Genomic DNA, 24,716 nt, shown 5'->3' with positions numbered 1-24,716 from the left:
GAGGAAATTTTCTTTTCTCTCAAGAAAAGGATAAACAAGGGGAGACATCCCCTTTCCTGGCCCTGATTGTGGCTGCATGGGGTGACAGTGTCTGGAGCTGAGACACACAACGTGGGCTCAGCAGCGGCGCCGGTCAGAGAGGACGAGCTAAGGAAGGTACAAGAGCAAAACAGAAAAACCAGACTTTGTGATGACCTTCTTGGCCGCTGAAGTGACCGATACTGGACTTGCAACATTTTTGTTCTGTGAGATAATAAACCCTGTTATGTCTCAGTCATTTTACTTGGCATTTCTGTTGCTTATTGCTGAAAGTTTCTTGCTGTACTCTTCCATTTGCTATTCTTCACTTTCTTCCTAGGTAAATTCTGGAGGTGGGACCATTGGTAGGAAGAGTAAAGCAATTACAAACCAGGGGACCAAGGAAGCCGGGAGGAATCAATAACTAACTAACCAAGTATTATTTATTATTTATAATTCATGCCTCACCTATTTAAACCTTTAGAAGAGGTTCACATCACAGCCTTACTTTTGTAATGGAGGAAAAAAGAAAAACCGTGACAACAGTTGATCATTAAGATGGGAAAATAACTTTTTCTTTTTCTTTTTTTAAAGAGACAGGGTCCTGCTGTGTCATCCAGGCTGGAGTGCAGTGGCGCAATCACAGCTCACTGCAATCTCCTGGGCTCAAGGAATCCTCCCGTCTCAGCCTCCCAAGTAGCTGGGACTACAGGCAGCCACTGGCTAAGTTTTTTTTTTTTTTTTTTTGAGACGGAGTCTTGCTCTGTTGCCCAGGCTGGAGTGCAGTGGCACCATCTTGGCTCACTGCAAGTTCTGCCTCCCAGGTTAACGCCATTCTCCTGCCTCAGCCTCTTGAGTAGCTGGGACTACAGGCGCCCACCACCATGCCCAGCTAATTTTTTGTATTTTTAGTAGAGACGGGGTTTCACTGTATTAGCCAGGATGATGTCGATCTCCTGACCTCATGATCCACCCGCTTCGGCCTCCCAGAGTGCTGGGATTACATGCGTGAGCCAGCGCGCCCGGCCCCCCAAAAAGTTTAATTTTTTAAACTTTTTGTAGACAGAGTCTTGCTATGTTGCCTAGGCTGGTTTCAAACTCCTAGCGATCCTTCTGCCTTGGCCTCCCGAAGTGCTGTGATTACAAGTGTGAGCCACCATGCCCAGCTCCTGAACATATTTTTCATAAAAGTAAAAATATACACATAAAATAGTCACAAAGGAGAAGTGGGCATCTGGCCTCATGTAAGTTTTGGCTGCTGCGGCCCATAGCCGTGTCAGACAACAGAGGACATTTATGCGGGTGCTCATAGAGCGGAGAAGAGTTTTTTGGTGAACAAGAAGGAATTGCTCCCAAAGTACCTTAGGAAAGCGACTACAAGCAGGAAGTAAAATTAAAAAGGAAACTTACTCCGGGCACTTGGAGTAGCACCTGCCTTCATGGAGGAAGAGAGGGAGGCCCAGCTGCATCCGGCACTTTTTGCAAAGATCGGCTCCAGAGCAGACGGCACAGGCCTCCGAACAGTTCTCGCAGCTCCTGCTCCTTACGGAAGGCCATGTGCCTTGGGGACAGGAGGAAACACAGGCCTGAACCAAAAGATATGCACCTAGAAATCCAGGGAAGATAGGAATAGTCATCATGTGTGTTTCTATGCAGAGACATGGCTTTTTTAAGCTTTCCAAAGACCAAAGTATCCAGGCACTTATTTCAGGCTTACCAAAATATTTACTAGTGATGCTAAGTCCTCCAGGATGAGTTACATTTCTAGAAGGCAATTGACAGCAAGAGGCTTTTGCCCTGGTTCTTTCCTTTCCCACGGATATTAGGTAGAGGTCATGACGGGGCTTCCCTTTGCCCAGCTGATCAGTCTTGTTAACACCCTGTCTATGTCTTCCTGGTGTAAGGCAGCTGTACATGCGCAGCTTGATAGAATCTATTAATACTCTGCTTCCCCAAAGGTCATCTTGTTAGGACACTAACATAGTTGCAACTGGTTCTTTTTTGAGAAGGAGTCTTGCTCTGTCTCCCAGGCTTGAGTGCACTGGTGCGACCTTGGCTCACTGCAAACTCCGCCCCCTGGGTTCGAGCAATTCTTCTACTTCAGCCTCCCGAGCAGCTGGGACTACAGGCGTGCACCACCACACCTGGCTAATTTTTGTATTTTTAGTAGAGACGGGGTTTCACCATGTTGGACAGGCAGGACTCGAACTCCTGACCTCAGGTAATCTGCCTGCCTCAGCCTCCTAAAGTGCTGGGATTACAGGCTCGGCACAGAGTTACAACTCTTCCACCCAACTCTCCCTTTAACAGAGGATCCATCTATTTTTTAATCGAACAACAGATACTCATTAAGAAAACCAGTTTTCAAAATCACTCTCAAACCCAAAATTCCAAGAAAATGCTTTAGCTTTTTGAGTGTAACCTTTTGTATTTTTTATGATTATAATTGTGGCTTGCCTATTGTAAATTTTTCTGCTTTTGCATCATATTCCACTATTAACATTGTACATTCCAACACGGACTTTATAATGATCATGTAAACATTCTTTTTTTTTTTTTTTTGAGGCAGCGTCTTGCTCTGTCATCCAGGTTGAAGTGCACACTGCAACCTCTGCCTCCCAGGTTCAAGTGATCTCATGTCTCAGCCTCCTGAGTAGCCTGGGATTACAGGCATGTGCCAACACATGTGGCTAATTTTTGTATTTTTATTAGAGACGGGGTTTTGCCATGTTGGCCAGGCTGGTCTCCAACTCCTGGCCTCAAGTGATCCTCTAACTTCAGCCTCTCAAAATGTGGGATTTCAGGCATGAACCATCATACCCAGCCCACTTAAACATTCTTTATGTCAGTGTACCATTTAAGTAAAATATTCCCCTAATTCAGGGAAGGTATGTTATTTGTGATTTTTGTTTCTATAGATGAAGCAATTGGTAAGTTATCAAGCTGTTATGTTGCTGCTCTTATTTCTTTCTCCCTCCCTCTTCATCATGCCTTTAGATCAAGAAACTTTTTTTTTTTTTTTTTTTTTTTGGAGATAGGGTCTTGCTCTGTTACCCAGGCTGGAGTGCAGTGGCATGATCATGGTTCACTGCAGCCTTGACCTCCTGAGACCAAGCAATGCTTTCATTTCAGCCTCCCAAGTAGCTGGAACTACAGGGACATGCCACCATGCCCAGCTATTTTTAAAATTTTTTATAGAGATGGGGTCTTACTATGTTGCCCAGGCTGATCTCAAACTCCTAGGCTCAAGCAATCCTCCCACCTCAGCCTCTCAAAATCTTGGGATTACAGGTTTGAACCACTGCACCCGACCACTTCTTTGTATTGTCCTTTGAAAACCAGTTTTTATCATTGGTCAATGTTTGGGTCCTTGTGTGTCTCCCAAGTAGCCACTGTCATAGGAACATGTGATGGGAGTAGACCAAGGCGTTACAGACCTCCTTACACAAAGATGCCACTACACATGAGTTTCAATGACTTGGCTTGACTGCTGCCATCTCCTGTCACACAACACACTAACCTTTGGGACATGAAGTGCACAGAGTTGCAGATCCATTGCAGGTTTTACAAGAAGAATGACAAGGCTGGGATTTTCTCAAAGTATCTGTATGAGAAAGAAACAACAGTTCAGGCTTCTCTTTTGAATAGGCACATAGGATTCCAGTGCTGAAAAAGATCTCATGGGTAACCTAGTCCCTTTTCCTGCCTCAAATGGAATCCTTTTGATTGTACATGAGCTGATTGTTGGCACTGGCTCATTGCCATTGTGTAGACTTCATTTATTTTTTTTTCTCTTACTCCTTCATTTGCAATTGAATATCAAGACTTCATTGGCAATTGATTATCAAGAAAGATACCACATGAATGTGTGGTACCAAAAGGAACGTGGTATCTTATAAGATAGCCTCAAATACTGTGGGGATATCTTAACTAACAAATGATTACTTATTTTGTGTGTTAAAAATGGGAGTGTGAGTTTGTATTTGTGTGTATGCATTTGTGAATTAGTTTATGAGTCAAAGGTAATCACTTCTATTGCCAAGATTGTTGGATGACCTTTTCTTTTCTCGTCTTTTTTTTTTTTTTTTTTTTTTGAGACAGAGTCTCGCTCTGTAGCCCAGGCTGGAGTGTAGTAGTATGATCTTGGCTCACTGCCACCTCCGCCTCCTGGACTCAAGCGATTGTCCGGCCGAGTAGCTGGGATTACAGGTGCACACCACCACGCCCGGCTAATTTTTGTATTTTTAGTAGAGACAGGGTTTCGCGGTGTTGACCAGGCTGGGCTCGAGCTCCTGACCTCAGGTGATCCACCCACCTCAGCCTCCCAAAGTGCTGGGATTACAGGCGTGAGCCACCGTGCCCAGCCGGATGACCATTTTTCTTCACTCCAAGATGATAATTGAGAATTCATTGTACCTCTTGTGGAGGAACTTCTTTTCTTTTTTCTGTTTTTGTTCTTCGAAAATCAGATTTTATTATTGGTCAAAGTTTGGGTCACTGTTTTCTTCAGAGTAGCTACTGTGCTATGCAACCTAAATTTATCTCATCTTAAATTTGTCCCAAATCATTGTTAAACATCAAAATTTTCCCCTACTCATGAGCTTTCTGGTTGGTCGGGCTATAAGTAGGCCATTCCAGGTTAATACACCATTCACCAGGGAAACATTGGAAGTGTTCCCTTCTCCCTTTCCCTCCAACAGCATTTGATGGGCAGGCTTTCCCAGGAGGTCACCTCAGCAACTCCATGGGACAGTTTCAAAGACAGAACAGCTTCAAGACTTCACTCAATCAATACACACTGAGACCTTGACTAGAGCTCAGGGATTGCTCAGAAATCAGCATCGCTCACATAGGGAAAAATTAGAAAACGACCTTCTAGCTCAGAATGTGGGATTTCAATGACCCTGACGCTCAACCAGTGTTGACATCGTACCATTTCCCTTCATTACCTCCTCCCTCCCTTTCTCCCTTCCTTCCTCTCCTGACTTTCATCTTCTTTCTTCTCATCCTAAGAGTCAGAGCCGGGTATAGATCGCTCTCTAGTCACACCTGCCTTCAGATCCCAGCTGTGCCACCGAAGGGAAGGGTAACCATGGATACAGTAATTAAACTCTCAGAGTCCTGCTTTCCTTGTCTCTAAAATGAGAGAAAATAATTCTGCCCTTATAGGATTGTTGTGAAGACTAAATGAGATAATGTGTGCTAAGTGCTTAACAGTGGCACAGTAAATGGTAGTTCCTCCTGCTTCCTGTTGTCTCTCTCCCGTCACCATTCCACTCCATTTCTGAGGCTTGTTTTACTCCCCTCTTCTTTCCCTCTGGTTTCATACCTGAGTGGCACCCCTCGGCTTCTACAATATCGTGGATACAAAGCTGATGAGCCTTGCTATAGAGGAAACTAGATTCAAATACAGATGGTAGAAAGATACGTACATAGATGGATAGGATGGATAGATACAGATACGGGGATAGATGCAGATACAGGTGGAGATGGTGTTGGAGATGTAAATGATTAGGCTGCCATGCAGGGTAGTTGGTTTTCTCCTAGTTTGGAGAGAAAAATTTACCCTGGTTTTCTTTGATTTTTTGAGACAGAGTCTCACTTCATCGCCCAGGCTGGAGCGCAGTGGCGCGATCTTGGCTCACTGCAACCTTTGCCTCCCAGGTCCAAGCGATTCTCCGGTCTCAGCCTCCCAAGTAGCTGGGATTACAGGCGCCTGCCACCAACCCTGGCTAATTTTTGTATTTTTAGTAGAGATGGGGTTTCCTCATGTTGCCCAGGCTGGTCTCGAACTCCTGACCTCAGGTGATCCACCCGCCTTGGTCTCCCAAAGTGCTGGGATTACAGGTGTGAGCCACTGCAGCCAGCCCCCTGGTTTTCCAATATACTAATTAAAGCTGATGACTGACTGGTGTACTCTCTCTGGAGCATCTGTTAAGGGCTGAATTTAGCCTTGTGCAGAGCCACAGGATTGTCACAAAGGTGTTCCTCATGCCTCTCAAAGTAACCGATTCTGTCCCCGAAGGCCTTTTAAACCTGCAATATCACTGAGCCCCAAAGAGATGGCAGCCGAAAGGCGAGCAACAATCCTGTTGCTACTATCAGTCAGATGTTCACTGAATGGCTGAGAGCAGTTGTGCAAAGAGTAATAAGACAACAATATTAATCAGAGAGTGAACACCTTGCAAATCTTCAATGTTCTACGTCCAGGCTTCAGGCTGATTTTCCTTTGATGTTATCATGTATATACTAAAATATATTTATAAAGACATGAGTTTTCATTAATTTTCTCATATTTGTATACATTTTGATGTCTATATCTACACATATGCACATATTTATAATTACATGTATCTCACATTCTGGCAATTTGGTATTTTACTGCATACACCTGGTATAAAATTCTATAATGTCAGCCAAGCAAGGTGGCTTATGTCTGTAATCCCAGCAATTTTGGGAGGCCAAGGTGGGAGGATCGCTTGAAGCCAAGAGTTTGAGACCAGCCTGGACAATACAGGGAAACCTTGTCTCTTAAAAAATAATAACAAATAAAAATAAAATAAAATTCTGTAATGTCTCCATATGTCCACCAGAGGGAGATCTGTACAAGCAGTTAACTTAGCAATCAGGCCTGGGCATGGGATAAAGTCCTCCCCAGCAAGAGTTCTTTATCATAAAAGATTAGGGACTTAACCTCAGCAAGTAAATTTTAACCGTGATCATAGTTTCTCTTTTTCCCACTCTGGAAATTCTAGACTGGACAGGACCGCAAAAAAAAAAAAAAAGAAAGAAAGAAAGAACCACTTTGATCCAGAAAGTGCAGTATCCATTCTTCAGAAATGCCTGTAGCTAAACTATATAAAGCAAGGGGTTCATTTATTCTACTTATTTTCTATTTAATACATAATCTGCACATGGTGCAAAATGGAGAAAAGGCATGTACTGTGATGTCTCCCTCCTAATCCCTTCTCCACCCTTTTTCGTACAAACTGTATCTATTCACATGGTTTATCACCTTGCCTGTAAACAAGCAATATATTTGGAGATTAGTCTTTATCAGTACAGAAAGAACCTCTTCCTTTTGGTGGCTCCATGGTATTCTATTGTATGAATACACTGACTTTATTTCTCTCGTCTCCTACTGGTAACCACTTAGTTTTTTCCAGTCTTTGTGACTTCAAACAATGCCGCAGGGACTGGGAAGGCAGAGGTGCTACCTCAGCCTATTAAAGTTTTGTGAGGACAGATGCTCTTCTTGATAACCTCTGCCAGGCATGACCATTTAGCACGTCACGCATGTCCTTATCTGTTACGGAAATCTCCACTGCTGAGCTTCTCACAGTCTTCCCTCTGAGTGACCGCTCATAGGTTGTGTTTATGGCCCCCTCCTCTCTCCATCTTTTTCTAATGACCTCTGCATCTCTGCACCCCATTTGCATCTGGCCTCCCAGCTTCTTGGGGTGATTTTTCCACGGAGACCGTCTCCAGAGACAGTCTCTGCCGCTGTGATTGTCGCCTCCCTATTTCCCTGTTACCTCTTTTGATTTGAACTTTCCACCTTCGTCGCTCTTGCAGCAGGCTCTTCACCACAGATAGGTTTGCAATGGGCACAGCTTCTTTTTTATTAAAAAAAAAGTGTTTAGTTTTTTTAATGCAAAAAGGATAAAGAAGATAAACTTCACCCATAATCCCACCACCCAGAAATGTCTGTTGTTTATACTGTGGTACATGGATGTCTCATCTTCACATCGAGTGTGTGAGTATAATTACATCTATGTATAGATGTGTGATCATTTATAGCTTCCGTATACATAAGACTGACCTTGAACACTGTATTTAACACTATAAATCTCGTAGGCATTTTCTCTTGTCATTAACATTCCTTGTAAACATTATTAGTATTTTTTTTTAATTTTTTTTTACGAGGAAGTCTTGTTCTGTTTCCCAGGCCAGAGTGCGGTGGCACCATCTCAGCTTGTTGCAACCTCTGGCTCCCAGGTTCAAGCGATTCTCCTGCCTCAGCCTCCCAAGTAGCTGGGACTACAGGCAAGCACCACCATGCCTGGCTAATTTTTTGTATTTTTAGTAGAGATGGGGTTTCACCATGTTGGCCAGGTTCGTCTCGAACTCCTGGCCTGAAGTGATCTGCCCACCTTGGCCTCCCAAAGTGCTGGGATTATAGGCGTGAGCCACCGCGCATGGCCCCCAGAATTGCTTTCTTTCGTGACCCAGGGAATGCTGCTTTCAAAGCAAACTAGTGTTTCAAGTGTTAAAACTGGCCTGAGTCAAAGAGTTAGGGAGTAGATTAGGCTTTATTGTGTCATATGTGTCCTGAGAGCTTTATATGCATTTTCTCATTTAATTCTTAAAATGACTTTGTGTGAGGCAGTTTCATGTTTTCACTTTACAGACAAGGACACTGAGGCTCAGAGAGGATGAGTAACTCACTCAAGGTTACACAGCTAGCAAATCACAGAGCCAGGATTTGAATTAATGTGTGCTGCGCTCTAAAGTCTGCATCTGCTAGAGGGTGTAGACATAGGCTTTTGAATTTTTCAGTAATAAATTTGAATTCTAAAGTAATTTGATAGAAGCCAAAGTAATGGTGTGCTGGTAAGACAGGTCTCTAGAAAATGAAAAACCAAAAACCTGATTTGTAGTGTTTCCAATTTCTGTGGTGTAAATACTCCCACCATAGCCAATTTCAAGCTGTCAATGGTTTCACAATCCACTTAGAGAACTCCTGAGTATGTAACGATCCGTGCAAGTTGATACGGATGCTTCCTTCATCCTACTGGCCAAACAGTTGATTACTTACCCAGTGCCATGTGTTTTTTTGCACTCTGTGTTCTGGTAGGTTAAATAAATAAAAATAGTGCACTCATTTCTAAGTGAGGCAGCTGTGCACATCTACAAAGTCCTTCTAAAAATCAGATTTCCGTGGCATCTTTGAAGTTTTCTAAAGTTCAGTGACTATTAGGCAACATATCTTCCCAGTACTGAAGTGGATTTTTTTTTTTTTCCCACATGTGTGTGGCTTTCAGTGTTTGTGACTAACTCTGGGATTCCAGTCTTTCCCCAAGGATAAGAATTAAGATCAAGAGACAGGCTAGTGATAAATTGTTAGGATGTGGTCAAAGACACAAAGCTAATTCACCATGTCTGTGTTCTGTAGATTAGACTATCACCAGAATATGTAATTAGAGCCTGTTATAACAGGGATTTAATCAATGATGGAAATATGAGGTAAGAGAAATGTGCAGAAATTACTCCTAGGACTTTCCAGCACTACCAGGGGAAACCACTTAAGAAAATCCAAATGGTTTAACAGTAACAGAGGAAACTCTTTCCATTCCCAACAATGGCTTCAGGAAACCAGCTGAAGCCATCATCTTCCTTCAAAGCCCATGGTCTGCCATACCTGAACCTTTCCACCAAGGTTGTGTGATGCTTGAGTCACTGCTGAGGCCGTTTGCAGCCTGTTGAATATTATATTGTTTTGTTGTTGTTTTTTGACAGAGTCTCTCTCTGTTGCCCAGGCTGGAGTGCCGTGGCACAATCTCAGCTCACTGCAACCTCCACCTCCCAGGTTCAAGTGATTCTCGCACCTCAGCCTCCCGAGTAGCTGGGATTACAGGCACCCACCACCATGCCCAGTTAATATTTTTTGCATTTTTAGTAGAGATGGGGTTTTGCCGTGTTGGCCAGGTTGGTCTTGAATTCCTGACCTCAAGAGAGCTGCCTGCCTCGGCCTCCCAAAGTGCTGGGATTATAGTCGTGAGCCACCATGTCTGGCCTTGAATATTGGTTTTATTCCTGCCATTTAGGGACACTAAATAATTGTCACAGTATACATCCCCAGACAGAGGGTCTGGGGATGATCTATACATTTGTGCAGTGACTTTTTGGTGGCTGAAAAAACAGAGAGTCGAGCGCCATCTTTGATGACTTAGTCTTGGCTGGAGGATTTGTCAGGCACTGTCTGATAGGTGGAGGAATCTGCATCCTTGGACTAGGTGGCAGGTATTCCCACTTTGCTGGTAGTTGGCAAAGAATGATGGCTCTCTCACTGTAGTCATTCTCATCCTGATTAGCCACCTTATTAAAAGAGGAGTTCAGGGAACTCTAGCTGGGCTTTTATTTCAAGGGTGTTTTCCCAGCCTATGCTGATAGATCTTCCTGGGTTGTAGTCTTCAGATGCAAACAGGATCTTACTGTTTCCACTGGGGAGCAGCATGGGTGAAGGAATGGATTGAAGTGTGCGTCATCTTACCTCTCCTACCTGAATCTGAATCTGAGTTTGAAAAACAAAATAAAACAAAACCTAAAACAGAACAGAAAAATGTTCTGGTACTACCTAGACAGCTATATCCTCTCAAAAACACTCTGTACTTTGCCTGGGTTTCCTCTGATTTGACCCAGGATGACTGCAGTCTGCTTTCCATCATCTTAAAGGTGTGGCTAATTAGTGCTTGTTCTCTGGAACCCTCTACTCTCCTATTACACTCTCTATCCTGTTTTTTAAGAAAAAGAAGTCAGGAGAAGGTTGTAGGCATTGGCTCAAATACTCCCAGGACTTTATGGAATGCATTTCCCATTTACTCTCCATTTCAGTGCTTACACTATGCTGGGGGAAGCTGAGCTATGGCTTTACCGTGCTTAGTGAATAAATGGCTATTTCTCTGTGTTAATGGTCTGCATGTCTTATTTCATAGGTCATAGGAATGAGAAAGTACAGCTCTGTCATTGATTTGTTTTTGTCCATCCATGAGAAACACTCCCATCTCTGTCCCCAATCCCCTGTTAGTGAAAAATCCCCAAATACACTAATTCCTCCCTCTCTTCAGAAACATTACATTGCAATAGTAGAAAATGCGGAGGGGTGGGTGTGGTGCTTCGACAAAAGAGAACCACTGAAGCCTGGTTTCTGCCTACAAAATGCGTAGTCCAGTTGAAGGGACGTGGAATCATTTGGGGAATCAAGCCTGCTCTAACTCTTGGCTCCCTGGACCGTGTCATCATCTGGACGCCAGATAAAATACAGATGTTCAGCGAGAAACACAGCACCAGACCATTCTCCTTTTGGCGTGCGCTGCCTCTTAGATGCCTGAATGCCAGACAAACTCATTTTCAGCATTTTGCTTCAGCTATAACTCACAGAAGATATCCCAATCTGGATTGAATCATCTTCTCAGCTATGTCTCTGAAAGAGGGCCCACGTTCTCTGTGGCCTTTGGCTGCCGGGTTTTTCACGGTCTCTGAGCTGCTCTTCCTTGAAGTCACATGTGTAAAACTGCTGTAGTAGACAGCAGCCATGGACAGGCCTCCTCTCCAGCCCAGCATAAACCACAGAGCTGTCACTCCCTCGAGCCCTTAGCACACTCCTCCTGCACAACCATCTCTCCGGCTGCCATTGCCTCTGCACCAAATTGACCCTTTAAACCAATTCTTGCCTCGAAATCAAATGAAGAGCAGCTCCTGTTTTTGTGACTGTCTCTGCATAGAACAGGAGTCAGATTTTTCCAGCAGGAAGAGGATTTTGTTTTGTAACAACCTCGGACACGGAGGGGTCGCTGCAAGTTTGTAATTACCTTGCAAGGAAGCCTGTAACTGAAGCTCAGGTGTGAGGAGGCGTGTTGTAAAGACGCAGGGAGGAATGCGCACCTGCAGGGCTTTGCTGTTGGATTCCAAGCTCCCACACCTGTCTCCTCTCCTCCCTCCTCAAGAAGCTTCATGCTTTCCCTGTCTGCAACTGGGGAGAGTAACTTTTAAAGGCAAGCTTGAATGATGGTGAGCTCTAACAACGCAGCCGTGGAGACCATCTGTTTTTAGCATAAATTCTAATATGTTCGAGCAGTCCTTCCTTGTCTAATTGGAAAAGCCTACCCTACAGGTAAAATTTTCCTTTACTATAAAAAGGACATGTAATAAGGACATAGGACCTGCCTGTGGTGGAAGTGACTCTGAAATTTCAGAGAAAAATGATACCGGGGCCATTTCCCTCCGTGACTCTCTTCAGTTGCTTCGGGGCCTGCTTCACCCAGGTAGAAACTCAAGGGGGTGGACCAATCATAAATTTGCGCTTTGGGCTCTCTCTGCTGGCTGAACACCAACCTCAGCTTCCTACCTACTCCTGCTACAAGCATCAGAGAGACTCAGGAACGACCCCAACTTGATTCTCACTCCAAACTCTTGTTTTTCTGCACAGCCTTTCTCTCCTGGATAGTTCAAAAAACCAGAGTTATAGAAGGAAGGAAGCAGAGTAGGCAGCTAGACCCCTGTGATCTCTTTTTGGGAGGCACATACCATTCCAGAATTTGGCCTCCTCCTGGGTCTGGGTGGCACGCACGCACACCCCACGCAGCGGCTGCAGTCCTTCCCGGCAGCTGCTGCACTCGTCATGACCAGGGCCTGTGCAGGTTTCGCACTCTCGGTGGCAGGGCTCACATTCTCCCATTTCTTGGTCACCATAGAATCCAGGGCCACATTTCCTCACACAACTGCCACCTATGTGAGAACGCAGAGAGAAAGCATGAAGGCTTTGGTGATCTTTGCAAGGCCAAGTTCTAAAGAGGCTGGAGGAAATTTTAGGGACCTTTTTCTTTGCATTTGTTTTTATTGTTATTTTTGAGATGGAGTATCTCTCTGTTGCCCAGGCTAGAGTGCAGTGGCACGATCTTGGCTCACTGCATCCTCCACCTCCCATATTCAAGCCATTCTCCTGCCTCAGCCTCCTGAATAGCCAGGACTACAGGTGTGTGTCACCACACACGGCTAATTTATATATTTGTAGTAGAGATGGGGTTTCACCATGTTGGCCAGGCCACTCTGTCCAGGCTTTTCAATTGTTTTTAAAGAAACCAAGATGGCTTTAGCTTATTTCAACCAAGAAATGTGTTTTAATAAATCCAGACTGGGCAAGGTGGCCCATGCTTGTAATCCCAGCACTTTGGGGGGTTGAGGTTGGCAGATCACCTGAGGTCAGGTGTTCGAGACCAGCCTGGCCAACAGAGGGTGCAGTGAGCTGAGATTGCACCACTGCACTCCAACCTGGGTGACAAGAGCGAGACTCCATCTAAAAAAAAAAAAAAACCCAACACTTTACCTAAGTCCTCTTTCAACTGGGAATTTACATTGGCCATTAAAGGGTTAAGAGCATTGACTACAGAATCCTTGAGGCCTTGAAAAACTACAAATAAAATAAATCTCTGTGTAGAGAAACACTGAAGAACGTTGTGGGCTGTCTTTCTCATTCTTTCTCCCCCAAACACTCAAGTGCATTGGGCTATTATCTCTTCAGCTGCAAGATTCACACTGTATTTCTTTCCTAACTATCCATTTCCATAAGTCAGTGACCAAAACCTAAGGCAAGGGATCTTGTTAAATTCTTACAGTGCACAGGGATATATGAGATGGATTAAATCTCAAGACAAGGGTCAGAGCTCTCAATATGCCAGGTGACTTCAATACCAAAACATTTATCTTCAGCTACCCACTCTCTATCTCCATCCAATTCAGCCTTGTTTCCATCAGCTTGGAGATATGTGAGATTAATTAGTGGAACAGGACCCATGCTTCAGTAATAAAAGCAGAAGGAAGTGGTTCAGCTAATGTTTATTTCTAAACCAAATTAAAATTTCTCCTTGGGCCAGAGGTGCCAGCACACACAGACTCTGAAACTAATCACATGTGTGCTCCTGCGGCCCCAACTGGGTGGAGCTCCAGTGCCTGGTTCTCACCTTGGATGGTACCATTTTCTAACTTACCCAAGAGAAAGAAGCCCTCTTCACACCAGTAACACCCATTCTGGTCACAGCTGCCACAGTTACTATCGCATGCCTTGCATTCCAGTTCCTCACTGTAGGTCTTCTCAGGACAGGTTTTATAACAATGCTGATCAAACCTAGAGGAAGAGGACATCATTTCTTGCATGACATACGTTGATGTATTACTCTTCACCACCATAATTTAATCTGCTTATATATATCTATGCAGAGTTTTTTGTTTCGTTTTGTTTGAGATGGAGTTTTGCTCTTGTTGCCCAGGCTGGAGTGCAGTGGTTGATCTCGGCTCCCTGCAACCTCGGTCTCCCGGGTTCAAGTGATTCTCTTGCCTCAGCCTCCTGAGTAGCTGGGATTACAGGTGCACACCACCATGCCTGGTTAATTTTTGTATTTTTTTTCTAGAGAGGGGGTTTTGCCATGTTGGCCAGGCTGGTCTCAAACTCCTGACTTCAAGTGATCCGTCCAGCTCTGCCTCCCAAAGTGTTGGAATTACAGGCATGAGCCACCACGCCCAGCCCATGCAGCATTTTCAGCAGGAGTGAGTAATTGAATTTCAGGTTTGGTCTGTTGTGCCCCCGTCAACCCAAGTCACTAACCACCTCCTTCTGGACCTCCAAGGACTCTTTATCAGGGCAGCTGGGAGAAGGCTGGGGAGAAGGAAGGGGTACTGATACTTATTTATAGAGTACTGATTATGTGTCAAGTATTAGCTCATCTAAATCTCCACAAATCTCGTGTGGTAGATATCATGTATCTTTAATTTCTAGGTAAGGGAACTGGAGCTCAAGGTTAAGCGCTCAAAATCACACAGCTAGCTAATGGTGGGACTGGGATTTTAACCAAAGTCTGTGTGAAAAGGTTGCTTGTGTGATTTGTCACATAGCAACTGGCACCGAGGCCTGAAATAGCTTGGTGTCAAGCCCAAGCAGCTTACTAAAATGTCTGTAACCAGATTATTAACAATAGTAACGAAGCAGCTTAGCTTTTATTTATAAATATTTTTATGTATGTTATCTGTTATTCTCATGATACAGTAAAAATGCTGTAATTCAGACTTCACTGAATTGCAGGCTTACCTGAAGGGGGAGTGGACTGAAATCGACCCCTGCCTTTGATGAATTTCAAAGCATCAGCATGATATCAGGGGAAACCTTTGCATATCTTCTTTAACAACTTCTTTTTTTTTTTTTTCTTTTGAGACTAAGTCTCCCTGTCACAGAGGCTGGAGTGCAATGGTGTGATCTTGGCTCACTGCAACCTCCTCCACCTCCTGGGTTCAAGCGATTCTCCTGCCTCAGCCTCCTGAGTAGCTGGGATTACACATGCGCACCACCATACTCAGCTAATTTTTGTATTTTTAGTAGAGATGGGGTTTCCCCATGTTGGCTAGGCTGGTCCCAAACTCCTGGCCTCAGGTGATCCACCCACCTCGGCCTCTCAAAGTATTGGGATTACAGACGTGAGCCAACATGCCTGGCAACAACCTCTATTATATAGCATTTCACTAGCTGTATTCAAAATTGCTAAATGTTTTCAAAGATTAGATATGTTTGTTTCTTGAAATAAATATCTCATGTTGTACCCTTAGTGATATTGGAGCATGTTCTTTCAGGGTATTTGTTTTTCAGAGGGTTTTATGAAACATGCTCATTAGCGAGTTAGTGGTGAACTGGAGAGGTGGCCAAGTTTGGCTCCAAAGTTTAACAGAGGGTGTTTAACAAAGTTTAACAGAGCCTGGCCAACACGGCGGAACGCTATCTCTACTAAAAATACAAAAACTAGCTGGGCGTGGTGGTGTGTGCCTGTAATCCCAGCTACTAGGGAGGCTGAGGCACAAGAATTGTTTGAACTTGGGAGGCAGAGGTTGCAGTGAGCTGAGATCTTGCCACTGCACTCCAGCCTGGGCCACAGAGTGAGACTCTGTCTAAAAAACAAACCAAAAAACAAACAACAACAAAAAAACAAAGTGGGTCAAGAGTGCAGTGATGTGAGACATAGTCAGGGTACAGAATGGCAGGCTATTCTGGAAAAGTTAGATTAAAACCAGAAGGCTAAGAACTGATAAGGTTAACTGATCATTTTTAGCATGTTTTAGCTTGTTGGTCTTCCTTTTCTTTCCCATCCTCCTCACTCCTTTCACTTCTTCCTACCTGTTACCACATTTCAAGCGTATTTGTCTTTGGACAGGTGGGTCACCTCCTCTTGTCACCATATTGCTTTGTCTGATTCCATGGATGGAGGGAAAAGGCAATGTGGTGACAAGAGGAGGTGACCTGCCAAAGTCCAAATGTTCCAAATGCAGACCTGTCACTAGCTGTGTGCAACCTGAGTAAAACCTTGTCCCTCTCTGAGCTTCAGTTTTCTCTTCAGGAAATTAACATCCTCCTTGTGTCTCTGACAATCTCGATAAAATGATGGAGAGATGAAATAGTTGTGGGAGTTTGTATATCACAAAACTTCTGAGTTCTTAGGAGGACAGGGAGGGATTATGCAGCCTGTGCATTACCCAGGGCCTTCCTTTCCTTTGCAGCTCCTTTCTCTTTAGTTTTCCTTCGAGGGCAGTCAACAGTGTGTGCTGGACGGGAGGCTAGACTAGGAAGAGGAGGTGATATTTTAACATGCCATTTTTGATTTTGTGGATTTTTGCTAGAGTGTGTTGGCAGTGATGGTTACCTCTGTTTCATTTAACCTAGTGGTCTGTGTCTGTCGTTACCTAGGGGATGATTGAGCTAATATAGCACCTGGCTTCGCCCTGGCGCCTTCGCTCTGGTTAAGGACAAGGTATCCATGCAGACGTTTGCAAACAGCTTACTTGGGACCAGGTATATTATTAAGGTCTGTCCATGAACAGCAAGATCTGAATCTTGGTAACCCATGGCAGGATTCCTAGACACCAGTGTCAGGCTGGATGACTTCCAGGATCAAGAAAGAGATGGCCTCCTTTCGAGGCAAGGAAACAGCTGGGCTCTTATTGCTAAATCCAAGAATTGCTCATTAATAGCCTGACAGGACAGAGTTGCTTCAGGCTACAGGGCCACTTTGCTTTAATCACTGGATTGAGGATTAAGTCAGTAATGCTTAAACTGCAGAAAAGTTAGTGCCATGAAAAGGAAGGCCAGACTTACCTGTAATACCCCATAGCGCAAGATGTGCACGTTCCTGGATCATCTGGAAAAAAATTAAAACAATAAAAAATAATAATTATGAGGAATTTGTCATTTGGAAAAATAGGCTCTGGAAAAGTTGTGGCTTGAGATAAACAATCCTGTGGGATAGTTTCATGAAATGTACTGTCCAGAAATAATATGTGAACAGATTGCACCATTTTTAATTAGTAACAAGATGTACACTAGGATTTATCTTTATCAAAGGTAATAAGAGTTCTTATAAACACTTGGCCCTACTTTCAAGGAGGAATAGGCTCAAGCTACTGGGTCTTCAAATTAAAGATCAATGACCATCCACATTAAGAACCTCCTGGCCTCTAAGAGATAGGGGGATCAAGCAAGTCCACACACAAATATTTGGAAAGGGCTACAAGCTTCTGACCCTGAATAGAGGGTTTTCCATCAGTTACCCCAGAATCTTGCCAATGGAAGTGAGCATCATTTGGGGCACTCCTTTGAAATCTACACAATTATTTTTCCCAAGTATCCACTTCATGTTATGCCCTTCGCAACCTTCTTAAAAAAATTGTCCTGGTCTCATTAAGAGTAATGATTCAATGCGTCCCTTCTGGCTCACAGAAGGGTTCTCTCCTGCAGCTTTCAGGGGACTTAAAGAGAGAAAGGATTTTCAGAGTCATCATCTCAGTCTATTTCTCTCCCTCCTAACACTTCCCAAGAGATGCAACTCTCAGATCTGGCTATAAAGAGAATTCTATGACTTCCTCTGGCCTGCAGTTCTTGCACGTAATAGAGCTATCACTGGCAGGTTCTTTCTGTGATCTAACCTACCCTCCAGTCTTGCTCTTTTTATTTTAATAGGAGATGAAAGGCAACTGCTCCTCTTTAAAATGTTCCTCTTGGTATGTGAAAATTTTATGTCACCTTTAATTAACAAAATAAAACTATATCATTTGAACTTTGTGCATAGCATTCCTTTCTAATCTGTTCTGCCCTCTTCTGGTTTTCTCAGACTGCCCTTAAGAGGTAGACACAACCTCATCCAAATCTTTAGTCACACGTTCATCTTAGGTCCTAGGGAGGCTACCAAATGATATTACTGTGTACTACACATAACACAACTAATGCATTGCACCAAATGTTAAGTGGGAAAATTTCTAGCAAAGGCTCTGCTAATTAAAGCAGGGATCTGCAGAAACTTCTGGAAATAGCTTGATGATGGTGCAGTGGAAAGAGCGCTGGCCTGGAAATTGAGCTTCCTGTTTGAAGTTTCAACTCAGGCTTAATTGTGTTGTGAACATGCACAAATGTCACTCTACTTTCTGGGTCCTGGTTTCTGCTGGTATAAAATGAGCTGGTTGGACAAGATGGTTGTTAAGACTTCCGGAAAGTCACAGTTTCCGAAGTTGAGCCTAGCAAGAGTTGGCAATTGTGGCCCGCCCCAGGACCTTGACCTTGCCATCTATTTATTTGTATTGTGTAAGAATGCTTTCATTCTATATAACTAGAGTTGAGTAATTGCAAGAGACCAAAGATATTTACTCCCTGCCACTTCACAGAATTTGCCATCCCCTGACTATAGCACTATCAGCTCGTGACTTGGTCATGCTCATCTCTGCTAGGGGACGCAGGTGCTGTAGTTGTCTTAACAGCTGGTTTCAGAGTTCCTCTTAGCAAAAGAACCATCTATATTTGGGAAACTACCTTGTTAAGCTCCTTGGGGTAGAAGTTTAATTGCAAGAGTTGAACAAGAGCCAAGACAGCCAAAGAGATAGAAGGGCCCTTCTGCAGGAAGCTGTTATCTGCTCATGGGTGGGAAATGGTTTTTAATGTCTGGGTCAGCATAGTTTGTAATACAGTGACTAAGACAGGACAGTGAAATGAACCAAAAACCAGGCTAATTAGGTGGAACCAGGAACTGAAGCTAGAGGTGACCATGAGAAAGAAAAGCTCCCTGGCATTCTTAGAAATCTTGGGGAAGGCCAATTCATAGACTGGGGATCTGAACCCGTTGTAAGTGCATGCAGAGGCCCCAACACCAGTGGTTCCCCTGTACCACTTCCCCTTCATTTTCCATTACGAGTCTATTTTTGCATCCATATTCTTTTCAGTTTCTAAATAACTTCCTACCACTAAGCTTGCATTGGGGCAGCTTGCTTTACTCTGCCTCCCTGATGAACATATTTGACTCTAACAGTTTTGCTAATTTGGCAAGGGCTGGGGAAATTCTAATCCTGTTCTTTAATGTTCTGGTCATCCCTCCCATCTAGAAACTTAATGAGCTTGCTCTCTGCTCCTTTAAGCAGGTCACTGATGAAAATGTTAAACAGAACCAAGCCTCAGAAATGTGCATACCAATGCAATCTTGAGTTCAGGGACTTTTCCAGCCCAGTTGCACAGCGAATTTGGTACCTTTACAACTGTTTGCATAAATGAATAATGCATAGAACAGGAACTGTGTCTTATAACAGTTTATGAATGTCCATTAGTTTTTCTCATTATTACCAGTTGTTCTAAAGAATGAGAATTATTTAAAAAATGTTTTCCACCCCAGAAGATCCACAAGTCAGACATAAGCTAAATGGATTTAGCTTGACCACTGAGAGGCTGTTATGAGTTTAAGGAAGAAGGTAACAATCCCAAATCTAGAAGTTGACTCTAAGTCAGCTTGGCATTTAGATGGTGAGGAGGGGTGGCTTAAGGAGAAAGATGAATTTTCCTGGTTTCTAGTGTGTGTGTGTGTTTGTGTGTGTGTGTGGTAAGGGGAATGGAAAGGGAGTCTAAACAAGCTACAATTGTTAGCTGTCTTGGAAGGTGTTATCCAAAGAAGGATGTTTAAATAGCTCGGGTGATTTGATCTTGTCAAACTTTTGAGCTGAGAGAGCATATTTTAGGGAGAGATAGGGAAAGTTCAGTCAGAATTCAGAGACAGCCTCACACATTTGGAAAAAAGCCTTCAGAAACAGTGGCTGGCTTCCAGCTGCTCATTGTCCCTCCTAAGGAGAGCATGCAAGCAGATGCCTTGTCAGGATGGGGATGCCGTCTTTCTGTCTCGAGAAAACTCATTGTTATTGTTTCATTTGTATAGGGTGGGGTGGGCAGGACTACAATGTCCACTCTATGTTGAGAGCTCTTCATGATGCCCTGTGTCACCTTCCCACTGTGACACAGTGGGATCATCCGTACCGTCGCTCATCATGAACTCACTGTCCCATGGAGAAATTGCCTCCTGCTTCAACATCACCTTCAGCAGCCAATTTACATTCTATGCCATTTTATTTTGTTCTCAGTAACACCAATCACCTTCACCATTGAATTTGGATGGATGAGGGCCACAGTGGGAGCTGTGCACATCGTACCTATAAGATGTATTGGGAAGGAGATATTTTAAACTTGAATGTCTAGAGAAGAATTTATTTTTATGGTTTACATGAACTTGGTGTCCCATAATTCAGGATACATACAAGTGGAGGGTGAGCATAACCATGGCAACCTCATGCAGACTGTGAGAGGGTCCTGGCCTCCTGCTGCTCTGTGAGAAAGAAAATGTCGGCCCAAGTCAGCAAGCTGGCATCTCATGAAGATGCAATGTCACAATTACAGGGTGAGACTGGCCGCCCTGGCCATACTGGCTGTCCAAAGAGACCAGGTCTCCCTATGGTATCCAGGCTGGTATCAAACTCCTGATCCCAAGTGATCCTTCTGCTTTGGCTTCCCAAAGTGCTGCGGTTACAGGGAAGTTATTTTGTCACTGGATAAAGATACTTGTGAAGAAACTGGACTTCCAGCTTCCAGGTTATGTGTCTCAGTATTCTAGCAGAAAAGCATGGAATTTAAGATGGGGTCTCACTGTGTTGCCCAGGTGGTTTTGAACTCCTGACCTCAAGCAATCCTCCTGCCTCAGGCTACCAAAGCCCTGGTATTACAGCCCAGTCCTTGGAGAGACCAGGAAATCCAGAGTTTTCTCCAAGAATGGGGATTCCTGAGAAGCGAGTTTCACATTGAGTCAAGAAAGGAGAATCATATACTATCAAGGGCAATGGCCCGGAGCCTCAAGAACAGGGGAACAAAGAAGAGCTGGGCTTGACAGGATTATGGTGGTTCTCTGTCCCACCTAAAACCTACCACTACCTCAAGACCCCCTCAAGATGGTGACCTGTCTTGGTTTCAACACCTTAAACAGGAAACACTGGGAAGATGCATACTTCTCTATTCCATATCAGACATGTCTTACAGGAAACCCGTATATCTGAGTGACCAAAGAAAAGCATGAGAAAAATGTGAAATCTGTGCCAGGCCATTCACAATGTTTTGCTGGTGCCCTGGGGCCCACATGCATTTCAAGAAAAATAAAGTGTGTCGAATCTGCAGAAGACTGAAGTATGTCTGTCAGACCTGCCCCTTAGACCTGGAGCATGGCCTGCCCACCCAGGTTTGTGATGCTGAGTTGTCTTTAAAAGATGATACGCCAAAGTCAGATATCAGAGAAGAGTACTACAGGCAGAATGTGGAGAGAGGGATTTCTAACTCGAATGGAAGACGGCCAGTTGGCCTGCTGGGGGGAAAGCCACATCTACCAGTAACATGCTGGACAAACTGGCCTGGACCATACCTTATTACCTAAGGAATAAGCCCCACATTTGCTCCTTCTGGGTGGAGGGAAAGGTGAGAGAGGAGAGGAGTTTTGATAGAGACATGAGAAGCCTACAGGTCTACATGATTCCTTTGCTGATCAGATATTAAAGACCAATATTATACAGTCAATGACCCTGTAGCAGATAAGCTTCTATTGTAGGCTTCAACCATGCCTCATCCGGAACTCCCAGAGGACAAGACTATCCCCATGCTAGTTGGTGATCCGGGTGATACCATTACTGAGACAGATCTTAAGAAATAATCTCTACCTATTTAGAGAGATCTGGACAATCCCTGTAGTGCAGAGACAACGGTGTGCATTCATCCAGGTTTCCACAGGGCAGGCTGCACAAGTAGCTGCAGAGAAGTCCTTTAATAAGTTCATCATCCATGGCTGCAGACTAAGTGTAAAATGGGGAAGATCCCAGGCAGCCAGAGGAAAGGAAAATGACAGAACCCCAGACCCGGGGATGCAGATAGAGCTGATTCCAGTACTGCCGGGAGCTCTTCCTCCTTCTGCAGCAGCAGATGCATCTGCCATGACTTCAGCCTACCTCTGAGTGCTCCTACAGCTGTGGTGAACATTGCCTGGCCATGTTCAGCTGCTATTGCCCTGTCCTCACCCTTACTATTGCTCTGCCCCTACCTCCAGGATTTGGGCCACGCATATTCCACTCAATGGAACCACCTTCCCCTTTCAAGAGGACTCCAGGATCAATCCACTGTCTTTCTCGGGACCCTCAGAGATGGAGCTCATGCCAGAAAGCACAGCAGGCCCTAGCACATTATCACACCGTGGCTGTATGAAAGAAAGGACATTTAAACATCCCAATCAATGAATCTTGGAATAAGTATTTTTTTTTTCCTTCCTTTGTGGTTTCCATGGTATCTGAATGTGTTCAGATGTGGGCAGGTGAGAAACAATGGCCATGCTTTTTTATGCATATTCAAAGGACGGATGGACCTCAAATAAGCTGCCACTAAAACATCTGGCTACTAATATCGCATGACAAATAAAATCTAATGCCTGTCTTCTTCATTTCTGTGGATGACAAGAAGCTGGGCGAATTGCAATATACAACAGAATTACCAAACCAATCATATGTTCACTTCGTCTGTGTTTATGGGGGGAAAAGTTGACCTGCAGGAAAAAAACCTTTTGAACATGTTTCTGTCCACTGGGTATACTGTATTTTATAATCTACAAAAAGGTTACTAGTACTAATTTTCATAGTGGCATAAGTGTGATTTAACTGTTTTAAATTCACATTATGAGAAAGACAAATAGAAACCCGTACCCATCACAGCCCAGATCTTTTCTTTCCTCTTCTTTTTCTCATTTATTACCAAAGAAATTGAATAGTTCACTATCTAAAAAAAAAACCAAAATGAAATGTCTTTGTATTCCAGTCAAAAAAAGGAACATACTAGCTAAAATGCTTCTAACTTGGTTTTTATCCTAATTTTAATACTCTTGTCGCATGTTTATTTCTCTTTTGGGGGAGACAGAAGAAACTCAATGTCTTCAGGATAGCCTTTTATCATAGAATGTCTATATCTGCCACAATTGGCCATGAAGTAGATACTTTGTTTAGGCACAATCCACCCTCTGCAAAACTGGTGGGGTGGGTAATTTTAGGGTGCTCCTATCTTATCTTTGGCTATCTCATTCAAGCTTCTAGGACTTTCATTCATACCCCATGTGAGCCAGACTCACCCCTACCACTCGCTATTGAAACCTATCTGCCCTGTGTCCTGTTACTGCAAGAACCTACTAGGTTACTGGCTAAGATGATAGACGAATGGGCATGGCAAATATGTGCTCTTGGGAGACTGCTAGGCTCTCACCTCTCTCACTCTCTTCTCAAGTGTTCTAGACTCCTTAGGTTCCTTCCACTTTGACTCTCTTAGACTACATCTGCAAATGTTCCATAAAACATTACCCATTTGATTGTAGTTTAGCATATCCTGGATACTTGCTTCTCCCAGACAATCTCAACCTTTTTGCCCAGTCACCTTCTCTGGTCCAATCATCTATATCTTATGCTCTACCAAACTAGGGGCTCCATTTACCTTCCCAGGATTCAGCTTGGCCACTATCTCCCACACTAGGCCAAGTATCAGACCAAAGTCATGCTCCAGCCATACTTCATAGAACTTCCAGCCCCAGTTACCCTCCAACCTCCATCAACAACAGAAATCTAAAGTTCTAAGCTCCATACTGTCTTGATTAATCACTCATTGGCTTAAAAAATTGGTATGTTAGGAAATATAACATTTATACACATTATGCTCACCCTCCACTTGCATGCTGACATACGTGTGTGTATAAATTATTATTCATTATTATTTATTATGTACCAGTGTATGAATGTATTAGTGCATTTTCATACTGCTATGAAGAAATACCTGAGACTGGGTAATTTAAAAGAAGAGGTTTGGCCAGGTGCAGTGGCTCACGCCCGTAATCCCAGCACTTTGGGAGGCTAAGGCCAGTGGATCACCTGAGGTCGGGAGTTTGAGACCAGCCTGACCAACATGGAGAAACCCCATCTCTACTAAAAATACAAAATTAGCTGGGCATGCTGGCGTATGCCTGTAATCCCAGCTACTTGAGAGGTTGAGGCAGGAGAATCACTTGAACCCGGGAGGCGGAGGTTGCAGTGAGCCGAGATTGCGCCATTGCACTCCAGCCTGGGCAAGAAGAGTGAAACTCCATCTCAAAAAAAAAAAAAAGAAAAGAAAAGAAAAAGAAAAAAGAGGTTTAATGGACTCACAGTTCCATATGGCTGGGGAGGCCTCACAATCATGGTGGAAGGTGAAGGAGAAGCAAAGGCACATCTTATGTGGCGGCAGGCAAGAGAGCGTGTGTGGGGGATCTGCCCTTTATAAAACCATCAGATCTCATGAAACTTATTCACTATTATGAGAATAGCACTGGGAAAAACCTGCCCCCGTGATTCAATTACCTCCCACTGGGTCCCTCCCGTGACATGTGGAGATTATGGGAGCTACAATTCGAGATGAGATTTGGGTGGGGACACAGCCAAACCATATCAGTGAATATTTCACATAGATTAAAAAGATGTGCTAGAGCAGAAAATTTAAGATTTAAGAGGATAACATAAAAATCATCAACATAAGTTCTGTTTTT

General features: G+C 43.8%; 1 protein-coding gene and 1 pseudogene across 4 annotated transcripts in view; one reads left to right on the top strand and one right to left on the bottom strand.

Moving 5' to 3' along the window:
• Positions 1 to 24,716, bottom strand: part of PCSK5 (proprotein convertase subtilisin/kexin type 5) — a 465,827-nt gene that overhangs the window by 43,480 nt on the left and 397,631 nt on the right. For 3 of the 4 annotated variants that reach the window (XM_005581952.5, XM_074017691.1, XM_074017690.1), the window contains 6 exons: positions 16,928 to 16,970; positions 13,785 to 13,921; positions 12,325 to 12,525; positions 7,554 to 7,634; positions 3,539 to 3,622; positions 1,429 to 1,624 (listed from right to left, as the gene is read on the bottom strand). In XM_005581952.5, coding sequence (XP_005582009.3) covers positions 1,429 to 1,624; positions 3,539 to 3,622; positions 7,554 to 7,634; positions 12,325 to 12,525; positions 13,785 to 13,921; positions 16,928 to 16,970 — 742 coding nt within the window. The remainder of the gene's footprint in view (positions 1 to 1,428; positions 1,625 to 3,538; positions 3,623 to 7,553; positions 7,635 to 12,324; positions 12,526 to 13,784; positions 13,922 to 16,927; positions 16,971 to 24,716) is intronic. The other variant, XM_005581953.5, reaches the window with a different exon arrangement.
• Positions 21,261 to 22,343, top strand: LOC102145457 (pre-mRNA-splicing factor RBM22 pseudogene; annotated as a pseudogene).

The sequence above is a fragment of the Macaca fascicularis genome, chromosome 15, assembly GCF_037993035.2.
Source record: "Macaca fascicularis isolate 582-1 chromosome 15, T2T-MFA8v1.1".
NCBI lineage: Eukaryota > Metazoa > Chordata > Mammalia > Primates > Cercopithecidae > Macaca > Macaca fascicularis.
This window is presented reverse-complemented; position numbering and strand designations above follow the sequence as displayed.